We start from the raw sequence: 19,746 nt of genomic DNA on the forward strand, positions 1-19,746 counted from the left end.
ATTTAAATACACACAAAATTACTAGTGGTGCTGCATGTATGTACTTCTGCCATAATGTACATCCATTCCTCTGCAGAACACAATTTTGTCCATACTATGATAGTCAATGGGGTCCAAAGACTGACTTTCATTTTATGAACAAAATATTGTATCAAACAGGTTTTGGACCGTTTTCATTTGTGTAAACCTTTAAATAATGCACTTTGATGTGTAGCCTTTCCTGCATAGTTTGGGTCACACATGAAGGAGATCTTTTCTGTTTAAGGAAAGGTGTGTTTTTACATTTCTAAGAAATCACCGTTATGATTTTGCATCTGGTGGATAATTAAACTGGTGAAATTCCCCTAGACTTAAATGGAAGGAGAGACATGTGCCATATCTAGAGACCAGAATATCTTGTTGGTGGGCTCTTTTGACTTGGAACATTAAGCAGCAGCTCTACAACCTCTTTGAATATTCTTAGCAAAATCCTTGGCAAACATCTGGAAAACTCTAGCAGGACATTGGTACTAGAGTTTTGCATGGGCAAGCGTCCACTCCTTCCTCAGAAAATGTAAAGATCCTGTTTTACTGTTAAGATTCTTTGACTACAGACTTTTTATCTTCCTTTGTCACGTGCTCTTTTTAACTCTCTGTTTGCCGAGACAAGCGTGGGTGAAGGCCTGTGTTTGAAAAGCATGGTGCATCTCACCTTTCACACTTGCTGTCTTTCACTCCGTTTTGCAAATTCTATCTTTTTTGCCATCTGACCACCTTAAGTCATCTATCCCTTTTTCCCCCTCTCTGTTTTCTCTGCCTTCATTTGCCACCCACACAGGAAAGAGTGACTGGTTTACAGCTGGCCGTGTTACTGCTCTTTGACGTTTTCTCCCTTTTTTGCACTTTGTGGCTTTTGCAGAAATGGTGATATGTCATTGTGCCTGTGCTGTGAGATGTGCAGCACTACATAGATTGGTCAGAAAGCGAGAACGAGAGAGGTTATTGACCCTATTTGAGAGCATCAATAAAGATCATTTTGTAGCTAGTTTTCTCTTTCTCTGTCAGACTGTTTCTTGTTTTCTCATACTTTGCACTCCCCTGAATCCTGTCAGTAGAACTAGAGATGATTTTACCCAAATTAGACTTTGAAGACCTGCAGAGGCTTCAGATACAGTAATCTCTATACCTATTTAATTTAGCTAAAAGTAAGAATGCAAATTAATGGTTAGGTTTATTAGTGCGGTTTGCCAAGTTAAGCATCATTGTTGGATTGGCAGATTTGAACAAACCCGAATTTCTAGAAATTAAAGTTTGCAATCAAATTGTAATTAATATTGTGTGCTATGAAGATTTATTTATTTTCATCTGACGGATGGTAAAATGAGTGATACGATCTCAGTAAGTAAGTAGTAGGAACCTAAGTCATATCGAAGGGTCTGAATGTCATTGAGACATGGTTGGTTTTACATCTGAAGTAAGAAACTAGCAAAACTAAAACTGGTTCTAAGCTTTGATTCTGAAACTTTCGCAACCACTTAGCAATGCCTTTTTGGCTACATAGAATACACATTCAGGGGTGTTTTTCCCAAAAGCATCATTAGCCAACCATGGCTGCCCGTTGAACTGTCCTTGTAACAACAGATCTTGTGACCTTAGTTGCTTTTGGGAAATGCACCCCAAATTATGGAAGCCCTAGAAACAGCCTAGCCCTTGTAACTGACCTGAGAATCCAATTAAGTGTTAAGCAACTTGCTATTATTTATAATACTATTATTAATATTATATTTATTATTTTTCTAATTTAGCTTTGTTTAATTTTTTTTTTAAGTTTGTCTTAATTTTGTGAGCTTTTGTTTTTTACATTTTTGCAATTTTTTTATTTTTAAACTTTTTTTTAAATGGATGAAAATCATTTGTAATAGTTTAAAATAACAACACTGAATTACTGAAAAATAACAGAAACCACCTAATAACTGTTTTAAACATATAAAAAATCAGAATCTGAAATGATCATGAATTTAATGGTAAAAGACTGTAAAAATGCTACAGTTAAAACCTTTCAATTGGTAAATTGCTATATACTGTGAAAAACTGTATTGGACATTTAATGTATTTTACATTAGTATACCGTTTTTAGAAGTGAGAAGAAATTTAGAATTTACAGGGAGCAATTGACATTCTCAGAATTACCTGCATTACATTTAACATTTGATGTTTTTTTTTCCGTTGAAATAACTGTTTCTTCAGTGTGTTGTTACATCTAATGTTGTAATTAATATTTATTTCATTATTACAGTTCATGTGTGTTACCATGATGGTCTTTAGTGTTTGTGTGAATGCACCTTCCATATGTTAACATTTAAAAGCTGGTTGTGATGGGCTTTGGTTCATCATGTGACTCTCATCACCACCTGCTTTTGATGGTTATCAGTTAGGGATGTTCATTTTAACTGGTTAACCGTTAACCAACCATTAAGAATTTTGATTGATTAATAAAAATCAGTTTAAATGGTTAAAAAATAATTATTTATTTATTTATTTTCAGGAATTCAAATATCAAATATTAAATATCAAAATATTTAAAAAGGTTTGCTGCAACAAAAAAAAAAACGAAGTCACGTTTATTTCATTCAGAAATAGGCCTAATGCGGATGCGTTAATTGTTTACAAACATTATAATAAACACTGTAAACATAGCTAGGCTATTTTAGTTCCCCTCACTCCCCAACAATCCTTTCAAGTAACAGTTTTTAGAAAAGAACAAGAATTGAAAATATAAGAAGCTAAAGCAATACAAACGACAAGCCAAAACCAACGTTTGGTATCTCAACCAGTGTTTATTTTGGCAGGCCTTTTTATATTTAGTCTTATTCTTAGTCTTGATACGAAATCGCTTAATAGTCTTAGTCACATATTAGTCATTTGAGTCTTTCATAGTTAAGTCTAGTTTAGTCAACGAAAAGTCCTTGCATTTTTGTCAACTTTTAGTCATTACTTTTAGTCAATAGTTTTAGCCAAACTGTAGTTAGCTAAATGTATTTTGGTAGTTATCTTATATGTAGTTTTCAAATTAAAAGAATCATTCATTCTTCTCTCTTTAGATATATATATTTAAAGAAGCACAATTAGACAAATACAATAGAGATACAAATTAAAAAAATTTTTAGATACAGTAGGTTTTTTTTACTTAAAGGGGGGGTGAAATGCTCGTTTTCACTCAATATCCTGTTAATCTTGAGTACATATAGAGTAGTACTGCATCTTTCATAACTCCAAAAAGTCTTTAGTTTTATTATATTCATAAGAGAAAGATAGTCTGTACCGATTTTTCCCGGAAAAACACGACCGACTGGAGGCATGACGTGTGGGCGGAGCTAAAGAATCACGAGCGCCAGTAGGCTTTTGCGTAGAGAGCGTTTGGAAGCTGTGACATTACCTTGAGGAAAAAACCATCATCCAAAACAAACCATGGCTAACAGTCAAATTCAGCCGTATATTTATGATCCAGAATCAGATCCCGAGGCTGAAACTGAACGAGAGCAGCAGCAGCAACGACTTGCTCCAAGCGGGGCTCGAACCCGGGTCTCCGATGGGAGGCGGATGCACTAACAAGGAGGCAGAGATATTTTAAGCAATTTTACTCACCGCATGCGGTTCCAACACACGATCGTGACCCTTTTTCGTTGGGACTGCATCATCCTTAAGAAATAAACGATGTGCAAATCCTTCGTCAAATTGGGCCTTGTTTGTAAAACAAGCATTTTCGAAATGCAGGGAACAAACACAAACACTTGCACAACTCCGTTGATGCTCTGTAAAAATAAACTCCATCCACTGGTCCCTTAATGCTGTTTTTTCTTTGGTAATCTGTGCAGGGTTGTCTTGCCCTGGCAACCAAAAACACACTCCTTTTGTGACATTTCGCGACGCTCTCGCTCTGATCAGTGAAGTCTGTTGTGCTCTCATTGCTCTGCTGTAAGGGAGCGCACGCTCTTCTGGGAGAAGTGCCCTTAAGACCCATATAAGGAAATTCCGCTCCATCTAACGTCACACAGAGCCATACTCGAAAAAAACTTTCCGAAACTTGTGACAAACCGGAAGGAGTATTTTTGGAACAGAAATACTCCTTCAAACGTACAACTTAATTTTTGAAACTTTGTCAATGTTTAGCATGGGAATCCAACTCTTTAACAGTGAAAAAAACTCAGTATGCATGAAATAGCATTTCACCCCCCCTTTAACATGTATACATTTATTTGACATATTTTGTTGGGTAACATTAAGGACAGATAGGTATTTGATTTGGAATGCTGTCCCTTTAAGACGGAAGGCATGCATGAAATACTGACACACGTTCAGTTTTCACTCACCTGTTCTCATTCACTTAATCCATAACCTACTGTATTTATGTGAAAAACTCTACACAATAAAGATTTGGACTGCTGTTTCTGTATTTGAGCGCTGAGAACTTATTGCGCGCTGCAGGTCCCGGTGGGCCACTGGCCAATGTTGGCCGACCCTCCCGGTACACAAATATATATATATATTAGTGGTGGGCATAGATTACTGAATTGGGCTCTTTCACATCTTTTTGTTTGTTCAAACTGCGATTTGTATCTGTTCGTTCAGATGCAAGAGGGACTTCGAGGAGAACTTTGCAGAAGAGAGCTTGGTTCAGTGTTGCTGTCCATGATCGCGGAGTGTGTTTTGTTTGCATGTGTGTTTTGCCTTCCCTCCCTGTTTAGTTTGGTCTACTCCACTGCATATCTTGAAACACGCCCCCTTTCACATCGTCTAATTTACAGAGAGAGAGAGAGAATTATACGGTGCAGCAAATTTCTCTGAGCAGCAGGCCACTGTATATGTTCACTTAAAACAGTGATCCTCAAATCTGGCTCGCGAGATCCAGTTTCCTGCAGTGTTTAGCTCCGACTCTAATTGAACACACCTGTCTGTGATTTTCTAATGATCCTGAAGACAATGATTAGCAAACTCATGCGTGTTTGATTACGGTTAGAGCTAAACTTCACAGGAAAGTGGATCTCGCGAGCCAGATTTGAGGATCACTGACTTAAAACGTAACCGACTGTGTTTACGTGAATACTTGCAGTCAATTTTTAATTGATAATTTTGTGTGTATGTGTTCATTCAGATGTTACCATACGCGAAAGATTAATTAATTCTGTGTACGCGCATTGTCTAAAATACTGCTTTCAGTGCGTGCTTTGAACGAGTGCGCATAAGCTCCGAATTCGCTCGAATTGTTTAAAACGCTTGAAGTGGCAAGATTTAGAAACAAGTGCAAACGATCAACAATCAAAATCTTTATGCTTGAAAATAAGCCAAAAGAAAAATAGGATGCCGCTTTCTGCCATCTGGTTTCCTTTTGCTCAGCACAAAAACGAACCGAAACTCTGCTTACTAGGCTACTTGTTGCACAGTTTTTTGTTCATTTGCTTAATTTATTATTTAAGTAAAAATATATTTATCAAATAGGCCTATTTATTCATTTATATTATATATATATATATATATATATATATATATATATATATATATATATATATATATATATATATATATAGCCTAGCTTTATTATTTCTCTGCTCGCAGAAGCGCTGCAGGTGAAGGATGTAATATGAAGTCCATATGAATCCTCATGTTATGTTGTTTGCTGCTTTTTACACATGTAAAATAAATTTCCGGGAAACAAATGTTAGTATTTTTAACAGGTCACAGACACTTATCCTTTATAATTCTATTCTAATTTAGAATAATATTGTTGATTAACAGTTAATAATTGTTTAACGAGCGTCTGAAAAATAACCGAAATGAACATCCCTATTATCAGTGTATCACAGAGGTACAAACAAATTTCACTAAGTTAAATCCATAAAACCCAAAATGGCTACCATTTTTTTGGTCAAATTCTGGCAACCACAGCTGCCAGTTTTTTTTTTTTTTTTTTATACTGTAAATTTTATTGATTCAGCAATGTGCTAAAATTCACTCACAATGACTTTCACTCCATTCACTCAAATGCTTTACCCTAACATCAAGGCCCTGATATACTTCAAACGAAATCGAAGAACGAACCCATATGACGTCATTTTGAACAAAATCAGGCCGAAACAAAGTTCGTTTTGAGTTTGTTTCAGCAGTTTGAAATAGTTAACCAAAGTGAACTTCCTGGGGGAGTTAGTTTTGACTGAGTTTCTATTGGTCCGTGGCGATTACGAAATTGGTGGGTGTGTTCTGAAACTCCACCTTCTTTGACACGCAATGTTTTACATTTTTTAATTTTTTAGGTTCATTTCGGCGGTAATCTACACACGCCTCCAGCAGCGCGGGGGTGTCGGAATGTTCAAAAATTGGATACCGTTGCTCAGCCTTTTCGAACTTCTTTTTGCCCCCAAACGAAGAACAAAAAACTAACTTTGTTTGATGTATACTGGGGCCTTCATGGTAGTGCATTTTGTTCATGAGGCATATGACACTCACATTTTCTTAGTGACAGTAAAAAAGGACATGACTAGGTCGCTGCTGGTTCCTATGCAGTTGTTCTAAGTTGGTTACAAAAGTGTTGCTACATTGTTGCAAAAGTTTTCTTACAATGTAGCTTTAAATAGTGTCTTAAAGATGGAGGTGTTGAAGAATGTCCCATTCATGCAGACTTTTAGGCCTTTGTCAACCTTTGCCTTTCCCTGTTTATGAAAGAGATTAAATAAGACCAGTCTGTGATGCATCTGAGTGCATCTGTCATGTTCATGTATTGTTTTCAGCAGGTGTGTACCGCATGGGCAAGGCTGTATGTGAGAAAATCTTTAATAGTGCGTGAGATGTCAATTGTGAATTGAGGATGTCTGAATGGCAGTAGTGAGGTGAGTGTGTGGGGATTCCCCATAGTTATGGGACAGCGGTGCTACACTCGACCCAGTAAAAATAACTGATATGGAAAAGAAGGTAATGAAAGATAAGCTGGAGAAAAGATAATGTAGGCTGTAAGTGTTTTGGAAAGTCGACCGTTCCTCCTTGGGCTTTTGCATGGGTTTATTTGTCCCGTTTCTTTCCAGGAGTTGCTACACTAGCGCCCCCTACTGGACTCTACTAAAAAAACATGCCTAACACATTGGACTTTCCAGACTTCTTTAGTTAGATGGTGTGTTTTGATGATATCCAAGTGGTATTTTTATTTATTTCAACCGTTTTGTTTACCGTTTTTATTATTATTTGAATTGTAATTTTATTTGTCTTTTTCTGTTATTGTGATTCTACCCCCACTGCTCAATTGGATTTGGTTCATATGTCTAGGAAACAGGAGGTGCAAGGGCTAGCACGTAGTTCACAGATCTAGAAGGATGGAGTAAGAACAGAGTGAGAGATGTGTGTGCAGTCACTGACTGACAGTGAGTAAATGAGAGAGCAGATAATCAGGTACAATCATGTCTCCTTGGTGTTTGAATAGTCCTGGATCCGTTTTTCTAGGAAGAGCACATTTACATATCCTGAAGGGTGTGTGTGTGTCTCAGGTTTTTTTTTTTTTTTTTGTACTACCTGTAGAGTATTTTTTTGTGTGTGTTTTAATGTCATCACAGTCAGGTAATTCTCTCATGAACAACACCCGACACGGTAAAAAAAACAATACTTTATTGACACGATATCTGATGTTTATAGCTAACAATATTTCCAAAGCATATTTATTGTGCTAAAATAGGCAATTTAGATACTCGGTAAGGAAAATAAATAAATCACGTTTATTGAGAAAATTGTAAAAAAAAAAAAAAAAAAAAAAGGTTAATCAGGAGTTTAAACAATGAATTTGGCATATGGAAAGTATTAATAATAAATGCTGTTAAATTAATAATTGTTTGCTGTTACCACTCTTGCTCATTTCCTTGATGCAGATTTTTTTTTTTTTTTTTAATTGACCACCGTATTTTATGGTTGTATCAATTATAAAAAAAAAAAAAATTTTTGTTATTTAAACTGTGTGTGTAGTGATCTCTTTGTTAGAATTGAGTTGAATTTGGCAGCACAGAGCGTTCTGGTGGCTGTGTGTGTAGAGATATGTTGTGTGGGTGTGGTTTGTGTGTAAAGTGTTGCTGGTGTGTGTGTTCAGATGGGAGATATTTTGTGGGTGTGGCTGAATTTGTGTGTGCGAGAGAGCAGGTGAAATGATATCTACATTCCCCAGCACTTCCTGTCCCTGCAACAGGTGTTTTGTTGTCGTCTTGAGCTCTGTATGTGTAAAGGGTCCTTGTGGTGTGGCTATTCCAACTCAAACACATCTGGGGACTTGTTTGGTCTTTATTTTTATATAATTATTAACGTTTCTATAACAATGCAAATACATGTCAATTCCCACGTTATGATACCTTAAAAATGATTAAGATCAATGTTTTTTTTCCCCAAGGTGAGTCAGACATCTCGCTAAATTCTCCCGAACTTCAAAGTGTGTTTTTTCCCGTTGCATTTTTTCCCTTGAAATTTTTATTTTATTTCAATAAATATAAGATCCCCTTAACCTACTCATTTTCTCATCTATTCTCATTTAGTTCTTGGGGGTTAGAGGCTGCATTATTTTAGCACATTAACCCTCTATGTGCTGGAAGTGCACAGTCAGTGTGGGAGTACGAGTGACGTGCCGGAGTTAACCCTTTCCTGGCCAGAGCGTTCGCTGCTCAGTACGAGATGACTGGCTGTGGCTGTTGCCACTGAAACGGCTCTACTGCTATGACGAGACACCGAGCACTCGCTGTAGCCATTTACCTTACAGGGACAGAAAAATACTCTCTCATCCTCGTTTTTGTTCATCCCTTCCCCCTCTCTGGCTCCGAGAGCCTGTTTTGGTGCAGCGTGGAGGAGTTGACTCATGAATTTCAGTAAGATAGTGAGAAAACAAGGCTCAGCACATGTCTATTGCACTGACACACACATCTGCTCATCTGAAAATGAGTAACTCATTATACTGTACCAAACCGGAAACTTGCCTTCATAAAATGTACACCGTCATACATTTTATGAAAGTAGATTAGTGCAAAAGAGTTGCTTTGTGCTGAAAAAGTTTCTGGGAAAACAGAGGTCTTTTTCTTTAAAGGAATAGTTCACCCAAAAATTATTCTTTACTCTCCCTTAGAGATGTAGAATAGATTCTTGATGAGATGTATTTCTTCATCGAAACAGATTGGGAGAATATCACATTACATTATTTTCTCACCAATTGATCCTCTACAGTGAATGGGTGCCGTCAGAACAAGAGTCCCAACAGCTGATAAAACATCAATCCACTCAACTCTGTTCCATCAATGAACATCTTGTGAAGTGAAAGCTACGTCTTTATATGAAACAAATAACTTTAAACCGTAGCTTCTGATTAACCCTAAAATCCAATGCTTTATCCAGTGAAAAAGTTTAATCTGTGCATATTTCTCTCCAGATTCAGACAAGACAATTTTTTTGTTATAGGAGAAAGCAATATTATAGAGAACTAGAGTTTCAGCTAAAAGTTAAAATGTTCTGATTTAAATGAAAACTTGTTTTTGCTTCACAAGTTAATTAATGGGCTGCAGTCGTGTGGATTACTTGTGATGTTTTTATTAACTATTTGGACTCTTATTCTGATGGCACCCATTCACTGCATAGGATTCATTGGTGAACAAGTGATTTAATGCTAAATTTCTCCAAACCTGTTATGATGAAGAAACAATCTTATAAATTTACTTTTGGGTGAAAAAATGTTTTAATATCTTTTTATAAAAAATGTATAAAAAAAAAAAATATATATATATATATATATATATATATATATATATATATATATATATATATATATATATATATATATATAAAATCCAAATTTAGTGTATGCATGCTGTTTTGTACATTCTAGCTAAAGCACGGGAGGCATCAGAGAGTCGTGTTGAAGCAGAGGTTGTCCCAAAGGTTGCCCGCATGACTGTGTCAGGCAAGAAGCAGACCATGGGCTTTGATGTGCGAAGGTAAGCCAATCGAGGTAATGTGGAAGTGGTTTAAAGATCTGGCCTTGTAACCCAAACATTGTAGGTTCAAACCTTATAAGGGGTGCTCTATATACTATGATCTTTTACGGTCTTGAACTGTTGAACAAAGCATTTAACCACAGCTCACTCCACGGGGACAGTCCCTGTAATATGTATCACTGTATCACCGTGTCCTAATCAGTCAAGATAGGTCACGTTTTCAGTGATTCGTCAGTCTAGAGTGAACACTAGTCAAATGCTCAAAGCCACTTACAAGATATTTCATAGTATGTGATATAGTTTTAGATCAGTATACAGTTACAATTAACAGATTTTATGATTGGCAGGGCAGTGTTAGTATTATTTATATACTATTATAATATTTAGTAATAAAATATAAAGTACATTTTGAATTAGCTTTTACTTTAATAAAGTCTGATTTTAGTTTAGTTTTAGTAATTTAATGTGCTTCTGTATTTTGTCTTTTAAGCAAGTATTTATATTAAGATGCAGTTTTATTTCAGTTTTACTAATTTTAGTACTTGACTAAAAACGTTACTTTGTTAACATGCTTTTTTGAAATGTCAAAAAAAAGACCTTCGTCTTGGTCATCTGCTATCCACAGAATAGCATATGGCACAGAATTAATTCTCCGAACCAGGCCAAGTTTGTCTACCTGCATTGCATTCTGGGATAGCAGAAAACCACAGAGATGGCTGGTGCCTGTAGATTAATCTCACACACTCACAAACACAAACCCACAGCCTATCACTCCCACTCCTTCAGCCACAGACCACACCCGTCAAACACAGTGAAAAGGGTGTAGGGGTATCTGCAGGTGGAACAACCAGTGTACTTTTATTTAATAGGTTAATTTTGTTCCGAACAGTTTGTTTAAATGGCTGTTCAATAACAGTTTCCACATAAGCTTTCCATTTCAGAAAAAGAATTGTAGGTTTTCACTGAAAATATGTCAGCATTTTGAGTTTAAAAAGTTGAAATGTAGAATGTTTAGTACACAAAGTTCAGTACATTAATATTCCGAAAGTATGGGGTTAGTAAGATGTATTTTTTTGGTTTGAATGAAATTAATACTTTTTAGTCAAAAGTGACAGTGAAGACATTTATCATGTTAAAAGATATGGTAACATTTTATTTTAAGGTGTCCTTGTGACACGTTTCACCTACTACTATTATAATAGCAATTAATTATGCACAATTACATGCAAATAACCCAAGTCAAGTCCTAATCCTAACCCTAACCATATAATAAGTACATGTAGTTAGTTAATATTACTCAGTACTTGTATGTATAATTGTGTAAGGTATAATAACATTATAATAACGTTGAAATATATATATAATTTATTTTTTACTTTCTATTCATCAAAGAGTCCTGAAAACATATCATGTTGTCCACAAAAATATTAATAATAAAAATGTTACTTAAGCTCAAAATCAGCTATATTTATAAGAATAATATATTTCTGAAGTACCATGTAACAGTGAAGACTGGAGTAATGGCTTAGTTTTTAAATGTATTGAAATATATATTTTTTAATTGCAATAATGTTTTGGAATATCACTGTATTTTAATGAAATAAATGCAGCCTCGGTGAGCAAAGCTTCTTGCAAATGCAAACAATACTGACCCCCCCCACCCCAAACAAGAAAAATTGATTAAATAAATTAGACCTAGGACGGTAACACAGTATGACAATGGCTTGTATGTTTATCACAGCCTTGTTTTTGTTCAAGGCAAATTAGCTAAATGAGGTTTTAATTGACTGTAAGGACGAGAAGAATAAAAAACAAGCAGAATGTAAAAAATTCTGAGCTAGCATTTGAATTTTGTGTCTTTATAGTGCGGAAGAAAACGGAGTAGTTGCCCCATCAGTTCGCAGAGGGCCGAGTCCAGAGGTCACTGCTGCACCAACCACAGAGACACCATCCAAACCATCGGCTGTGAACGAAGACTCTGCCGCCCCGACCCCGACTCGACCAGCTGGAAAGAGCAAACAGCAGCTCAACATCCGTGCTGAACTGGAGAAGAGACAAGGAGGAAAACCGCTTCTCAACCTGGTGGTCATAGGCATGATATTCTCGCTCTCTTACTATTCATTCTGCCACATTATCATCCACTTAATATTTTGGTGTTGCATTTGAATTAGTTTCATTCTTTTGATTAAACCAATTACCATAAACTCATCCCCTAAAGTATTTGGAATGCTTAATGTATCTCAGGGCTTAGATTTCTCCGGCACTGTGCCGGATTTCCAGCGTGCAGCGTTTAATGCTACATAAAAAAAAATCTTGTTGATTGATATCTCTTTTGAGTCCATGCGTTCGCCTACCAATGGTATGAGACGTGCAGCTTTCACTCTCAACCAAACTGACAGTACTAACCAGTCAGAATCCGCATAATAATATTCAGTTGCAGAATGAATGGAGAAGCGCGACAAAAAGCTGTGAGACGAAATGGTCAAATATATCCATCTAGTGCATATCTACATAGTAAAGCTAATTATAAAGCAGCGGAGCTTTGTAAACAGCTCAGAGTAATCATGCCTTCTCCATAAGAATGATACGATTGCCAGAACATTTTTAATTGCTTAACGTAATCTGGAAAAACCGTGTGCATTATCTCACTAGATTTATAACGTAAATCATTTATAAACCTTTGGCAACACAGGAGATACATTAACCTATGTCTAAATATGCCATTGTATTGTACATCGCGATTTCAAAATAAATGTTTCTGCACTTGGCCAAATATTAACATTTAATGGATTTAAACATGGTTTAATCAAGCTGTAAAGTGAAACGGCACCAGGCCTGTTGGTGCCCTCTGCAGGTATTTGTTTTAATACATAATATATTTAAGTTATGTTCATCTTATATATAGGCATATTACATTATGTATTTTAACAGTGTTGTTCAATACAATCTTGTAATTTCTTGGTTTTTATGTTTTATTTGAGCCAATTATTATTGCCTCATTGTTAGTTTATATATAAATGGTCATACTTAGGTCTGTTTGTGTTACAAAAAAAAACTCTGTTGTCAAAATAATCAGTAGAATAATTGATTACCAAAATAAGCATTAGTTACAGCCCTAGATTAGTTAAAATATTTCTAAATACAACTGCATTGTTTTACTTTTTTTAACAAAAAGATGAACATTTTATTGAATACTTCTTAAAAACAGTATTAAAACATTGTCACATTCTAGTGAACCAAGTATCTGAACTTTGTCTCATCTCATTAGCCAAATGTATTGTCACACCTCTTGTGTCGATAAGCAATGATATAGCTCATAATTTTCCAAGTGTATGATGCAGCTTTAATTCTGCAGGTCACACATATATTTATAAAAAAGAAAATCAGTTTGAATAAAGAAAGCAATAACTTTGTCATAGTATCCTTTCAAGTGTTAAAGTTGTCATTGCATGCTTTACATGTGCTGCCCCGACCCCGGAAAAAAGTTCATGCTCAGGATTTTTTTTTTGCTTTAACCCCTGGTCTCTATGTTAGATAAAAAATATAAATATATATATTTGCAGTAAATGTGAACCTTGAACTTTTTTGTGTGTTTGTAGGTCATGTAGATGCTGGTAAGAGCACTCTCATGGGTCATCTGTTATATCTACTGGGGAACGTTAATAAGAGAACCATGCATAAATATGAGCAGGAGGCCAAGAAAGCTGGCAAGGCCTCATTCGCTTATGCGTGGGTACTGGACGAGACAGGAGAGGAGAGAGACAGGTACTTTAAATATAAACTCATTCAGCTGTCATTACCAGTTTGGTAAAAGTGACCTGAACCAAAATGTATTTGTTTATCATCTTTTCTGTTTCATAGAGGAGTGACTATGGATGTGGGCATGACAAAGTTTGAGACCGACTCGAAGGTTATAACTCTGATGGACGCACCGGGACACAAAGATTTCATTCCGAATATGATTACAGGGGCTGCACAGGTACTTTCCCTAGTCAACCCCGACACACTTTCTCACAACATGTTGTTTTAAATCTTCCCCACAACACTGAATACGTTTTTCAGGAATTTGCAATAAACGGCAAACAAGTAAAACTTTCGAAAAGGATAAAGAGGCACTGTAAAATTGGCCCATCCAACTTGTGCACTATATTCCCAGTCTAATAAAACCATATAATACCTTTTGTGTATGAATTACACTGAAATTTCCAACTAAAAACATGGTACACTGAAAACTTTGACATCTGCCCTACTATAACTGATTGGCGTGCTCTTGAGAGAAGTGCAGTAACATTGTTTGATTCATGAATGAATGAATGAATCATTTTGTTGAATTGGATCTCTAATGAAGCAGTTCATATGGGTAAAAAATGATCTGAATGAATCACATCGGACTGGTTCAAAGTTCAGTTTACTGGCTCAATGGTCTGGCCACAGTGGTTAACAACTCACTACAGGGGAAAATTACCTTTGTGTAGTGATGTAATTATGGTCTGTTTCTCACACAATTATTGCATGACTTAAGAGGACTTAGAAATTCGTGCACAAATCATATGAACCACTTTTATGCTACTTTTTAATATTGTTTTATTTGGAAACTTCAGTCCCGGTTCATGACAATTGCATGGGCAATTTTATTCAGAATTTTTCCACTTAAGAAAGACTTCCAGATTCAGAGTGACAGTGAAGTGAGTAAATGACCTATTTTTTATTTTTTGGTTGAACTAATCTTTTAATGAAGTCCTGTTCTTCATTTGCCTACACCCTTTTTGTGTGCACGAGTTTACGAGAGGACAACTGATGTCTGTGCATAATTTCTTGTGCAAAGCAAAGTCTCAATGAAACTTGTTCTTTGTGGATTTGGGTGCCACCACCACTAGTAGTCTGTATATGAGTGTGTGTGTGTTTGGATTTGGCTGATACCTACAAATGCATTGAATGAAATTAGTCACCTTGTTCGTGCCGGATTTACTCATTTCCTCCTGTCAGTCTGCTGAGAAAGGGTTTTTGGGGGCAATGGGTGTGTGTGTGTGTCTATATTGAGGGTGGGTGTGTATTGGGTCTAGACTTTTACTGTATGATTTCGGAAGCTGAAATTGACATGACAAAGCAATACTGATCTGAGAATCAGATACATATAAAATGTAATTAAAAAATCTGTACATATCATATACGTCTATGCATGTTTGCGAGTGTGTGTGTGTGTGTGTGTGTGTGTGTGTGTGTATATATATATATATATATATATATATATATATATATATATATATATATATATATATATATATATATATATTAGGGGTGGGCGATATCTCGATATTTAAAATATATCGAGATATTTTTTAACCACGATATGGATTTTGACATATCGTATATATCGATATATTGTTTATATTCTGATTCCGCCACTTTGCTTGTTTGCCTTCCCTGTGCTGTGCTCGCCCCCGCTCGCTCGCCCCCCGCCTCCTTGCTTTTGTCCCCTCTCTCCTCGCGTGTAGAGAACTAGTCAAAAAAAAAAAAAAAAAAAAAAAAAGACAACTGGCTCCATTATATGGCGAAAGGCAGGCAGATGTCTACTGTAGGGCCCAATGAAACGCGGACGGAATCACGGAATCCAGTCATAAAAATGGAATTTACAGTTTAACGCGGAATGTCACGGAATTGGTCAAATTTTAAATTAATTAATCAAATGTCGGTCATGCACTTACATCAAATCGCGAAATGGACTAATATCTGCAAATATTAACCCGGAAAAGTCTATTTAAATATGAATCCTGCATGTTCTGCGTGTCTGTGTCAACGAATGGAGCAGAAGCGCGTCTTCATTCATTAAACACGGAAGCTCGCATAACGCTCGCGCTGATTTCATCGTCTTTCCTCTCTCTAAATAAAGACGTAAACACATGAGGAACATCTCCAGAACTGCACTGAGAGTCACTTCATGAGCATATGACCGTTTGATTTGAGTAAGACTAGCTCATATCACATCATAGACTGTGGTATCACATACACAGAACTGTGAAGGTAAACCCGTCAAAATAAAAGTATTTGACAGAAATCTATTACTATTGTACAGCAGAATGTAGATAGCCCACTACTACTACTATTAAAATGAAACGAACATAATTTTATAAGGAATAATCACACAACATTTCTCCCATGTTTTATTTTTAATAGTAAATCCCCTTTGTTTACCAAAAAATAAAGTTTAATAATTAAAAGATAAATTAAATGAATGTTTTATGCCTTCATTTGATAATCAGAAAAATGTAAATACACAGAATTTCTGAAGGGAAAAAAACATTTCACATAAGGCTATTTTAAGAATTGTTTTTAACTAATTAAGTTGTTTTTATGCATTTAAATAATTGCACATGCTAAAACACAGAATTAGGTAACAATAAAACATATGGTGAAGAAAAAAATAAAATGTTTCATAGGCCCCTTAACATGTAATATTTGCCATATTTGTTTTTGAAGTAGTTTTTTGTGGGTTATTTTTCCTGTAAAGATATCGAGATATATATCGTATATCGAGATATAGCAAAATATATCGAGATATATTTTTTGCTCCATATCGCCCAGCCCTAATATATATATATATATATGTATGTATATATATATGTATATATATATATATATGTATGTATATATATATGTATATATATATATATGTATATATATATATATATATATATATATATATATATATGTATGTATATATATATGTATATATATATATATGTATACATATATATATATATATGTATTTTTTTACATTATAAATATTGGATACATTATTATAAATACACTTTTATATATATAATATTATATGTGTGTAGTATTATATGTGTGTGTGTGTACATATATATATATATATATATATATATATATATATATATATATATATATATATATATAATGTAAATACACCCAAATATTACACATCACAATACTTTTTTTGTGAGCAACTTCAGTGTTTGGGCTTCTTGGCAGGTGTCATTAGTGTCTGAGGTTGTGTGTTTGTGTGTTTTGCAGGCTGATGTGGCTGTGTTAGTCGTAGATGCCAGTCGTGGGGAGTTTGAGGCCGGGTTCGAGGCGGGGGGGCAGACCCGTGAGCACGGGCTGCTGGTTCGATCCCTCGGAGTCACACAGCTTGCTGTTGCTGTCAACAAGATGGACCAGGTGGGTAACCAGAGTGACCACAACAGCGTACAGTAACCCACAGCAGTGTCAATCATAATTGTATTTATGTCTGAGAACTCTGCTTCAATCCCTCTCCCACCACTCCTGCTCATCACATTGTGTGTGTGTCTGCAGGTGAACTGGCAGCAGGAGAGGTTCCAGGAAATCATCTCGAAGCTCGGTCACTTTCTAAAGCAGGCTGGTTTTAAGGTAACTTAGTCTTTGTGCATGGAGGATGTTTATATATTTCCCCCCATCTACATGTTTTCCCCTAGTAATTTTCCAACAAAATTGTTACTGTCATTTATGAGTGTGTCTGCAAACATTTGTCTGTTAGTGCTTTTGGATAAAGTAAAGCTTTATCTGATTGATGACACATCCAGAAACTGCATTTAAAAAATATGTTTCACATGTTTCTGATTGAATCTATCATATGTGCTTACAGGCTGATACTTGTCAGTCTTTTCTGCCTGGTTTTTCTTACTTCTGTGTTGCAAATGCTGTTATCTCCATTGATTGACCCCTTATGACTTGAATATGTTTTGCAAAATGTTTAGTGTGCTGTTTTCATGAAGTTGATACGATATAGCTTGTGTGGAAATTGCACAGATGAGGCTGTGGTGTAGGGGAAAATTTTTTCCTTTTTGCATAAATCATTTGAATTATGAATGACTTAAAAAGCTTACAAAGTCTTGTACAAGTAAGATAGTTTGGATATTTTGCCAAATACAGAATATTTTTGTTTGAATGGTGTCAAATAAGGACAAGTTATAAATGACAATTTTCTATTTTGTTCAAAACCGTACATATTATGACACAAGAATAGAAGAACATTCTTACACTGTAATAATGAAATTATTGAAATCAGCTTTTTACTAGTTTCACCTTTGCTCAACATGTTTCTAGTAGGTCTAGTTTCTAAAATATTATGAGTGCGATGTGTTAATTTTTACCAACATAAGAAATTCGTAATTTTTTTTAATGTAAACGTAGCTCTACTGTCACAGCAATGGAGACTAATGTGCATACTCTATCTGTTATTTGTTGGCATTCTCTAGTATTTTAGATTATATAAATATATCTTTGTTTCATCTTCTAGATCTTCATTATGTGTTTTAGCAGTTACCTGTATTTATAATGTTGGATATGTCATCTATGATGTACCAGCACAAAGTATAACTGTATATATCCGTTGGCCAATAAAAACGTGGGTGGTAAATGGTTTGGAAATGTACAGCAACATTTCATGGTTCCTTTCAGCCTGTTGATTTGATCCATCAACAGCACATTCCACTAAGGAAATTATCTGTGCCATGCCTTACAAACATGCTTATCTTTGCAGGATTCTGATGTGTTTTACATCCCTACCAGCGGCCTTTCAGGAGAGAATCTGACTACTAAGAGTAAAGTTGCAGATCTTACAGCCTGGTACACTGGACCATGCCTACTGGAACAGATAGGTGTGTGTGTGTGTGTGTGTCTATTCTCATATCTTGTGTGTCTTTTGGTTTGCATTCAAGGAAAAAATGTCATGCACATAAATATAATGTAACAAAAAATACAATATAATGTTATTTTATTATTTAAAAAAAGAGCAATTTGCAAAAGAGGAACTTTGACATCTTGAGATATTTTTCTGTTTTCAGGTGGGAAAATCCTTTCTTTTGTGCAGAATGAGGGAGAGTAGATAATGGTCAAATGGTCTGCAGAATGTGCGACTGTGACTAAATTGACCAAATTTAGACATCTGAAAGGGTTATTTATGCATTAGTGTGTTTTCCCTCCAATTCTTATGCAAATAAATTACCAAAGGTTTTTTTTTTTCTAAAGGGGTCACATGATGCGATTTCAGTTTTTCCTTTCTCTTTGGAGTGTAACAAGCTTTTGATGCATAAAGAAGATCTGTAAAGTTGCAAAGACTAAAGTCTCAAATCCAAAGAGATATTTTTTATAAAAGTTAAGACTCGTCCATGCCCTCCAAAAATGTCTTGTTCTAACATGCCCCCACATATCTATGTCACGATGTGGGAAGATTTGTATAACGCCACCCAAATGTTCACACAGAGAAAGAAGGTGCAACTTTTATTCTCGCTGTTGCCGTTGCCACCATGTTGTGGAATAGCTGTGTTTCGTTATTAAACATGCCTAGAGCTGATCCATGCTGGTCACTGAGAAAATGCATCAACTTTGCTCTATGGAGTCCCGGCCACCGCCGCTCACTCGAGCCCGCCGTGGCTCTTTGGAAGGCCGTTAAGTTGTATTTACAACACTGTTCCAGAACAGTTCAACCCATATGTTCAGATGTTAGCAATGTATTTTATGAAGGACTGTTTCCTGATCTGCCGGCTGTTCTGACTCACAGCCTGTAAGTATGTTTACATATTTAAATAATTTGCCACTGATGATTCAAACGCAAGTTTTAAGCAGTGTAGAGTAGTGCTTTTTGTTTGTTGTATTTCCGATCAGTTGCAGATATGGTTTTATTTTTACGCAGTGCAATATGCAATGCATTGCAAAAAAGACAGTGTGAGTCATTATAATCCATACTGGATGCAACAAATGCCTCGTTTGTAATGGTTAAATAAAA

General features: G+C 35.6%; 1 protein-coding gene across 1 annotated transcript in view; it reads left to right on the forward strand.

Annotated features, from left to right (window-relative positions):
- hbs1l (HBS1-like translational GTPase) overlaps positions 1 to 19,746 on the forward strand; it is a 31,057-nt gene that overhangs the window by 7,504 nt on the left and 3,807 nt on the right. The window contains exons 5-11 of the mRNA XM_026199902.1: positions 9,869 to 9,977; positions 11,843 to 12,069; positions 13,577 to 13,742; positions 13,839 to 13,956; positions 17,013 to 17,159; positions 17,295 to 17,369; positions 18,502 to 18,619. Coding sequence (XP_026055687.1) covers positions 9,869 to 9,977; positions 11,843 to 12,069; positions 13,577 to 13,742; positions 13,839 to 13,956; positions 17,013 to 17,159; positions 17,295 to 17,369; positions 18,502 to 18,619 — 960 coding nt within the window. The remainder of the gene's footprint in view (positions 1 to 9,868; positions 9,978 to 11,842; positions 12,070 to 13,576; positions 13,743 to 13,838; positions 13,957 to 17,012; positions 17,160 to 17,294; positions 17,370 to 18,501; positions 18,620 to 19,746) is intronic.

Source organism: Carassius auratus, chromosome 23 (assembly GCF_003368295.1).
Source record: "Carassius auratus strain Wakin chromosome 23, ASM336829v1, whole genome shotgun sequence".
NCBI lineage: Eukaryota > Metazoa > Chordata > Actinopteri > Cypriniformes > Cyprinidae > Carassius > Carassius auratus.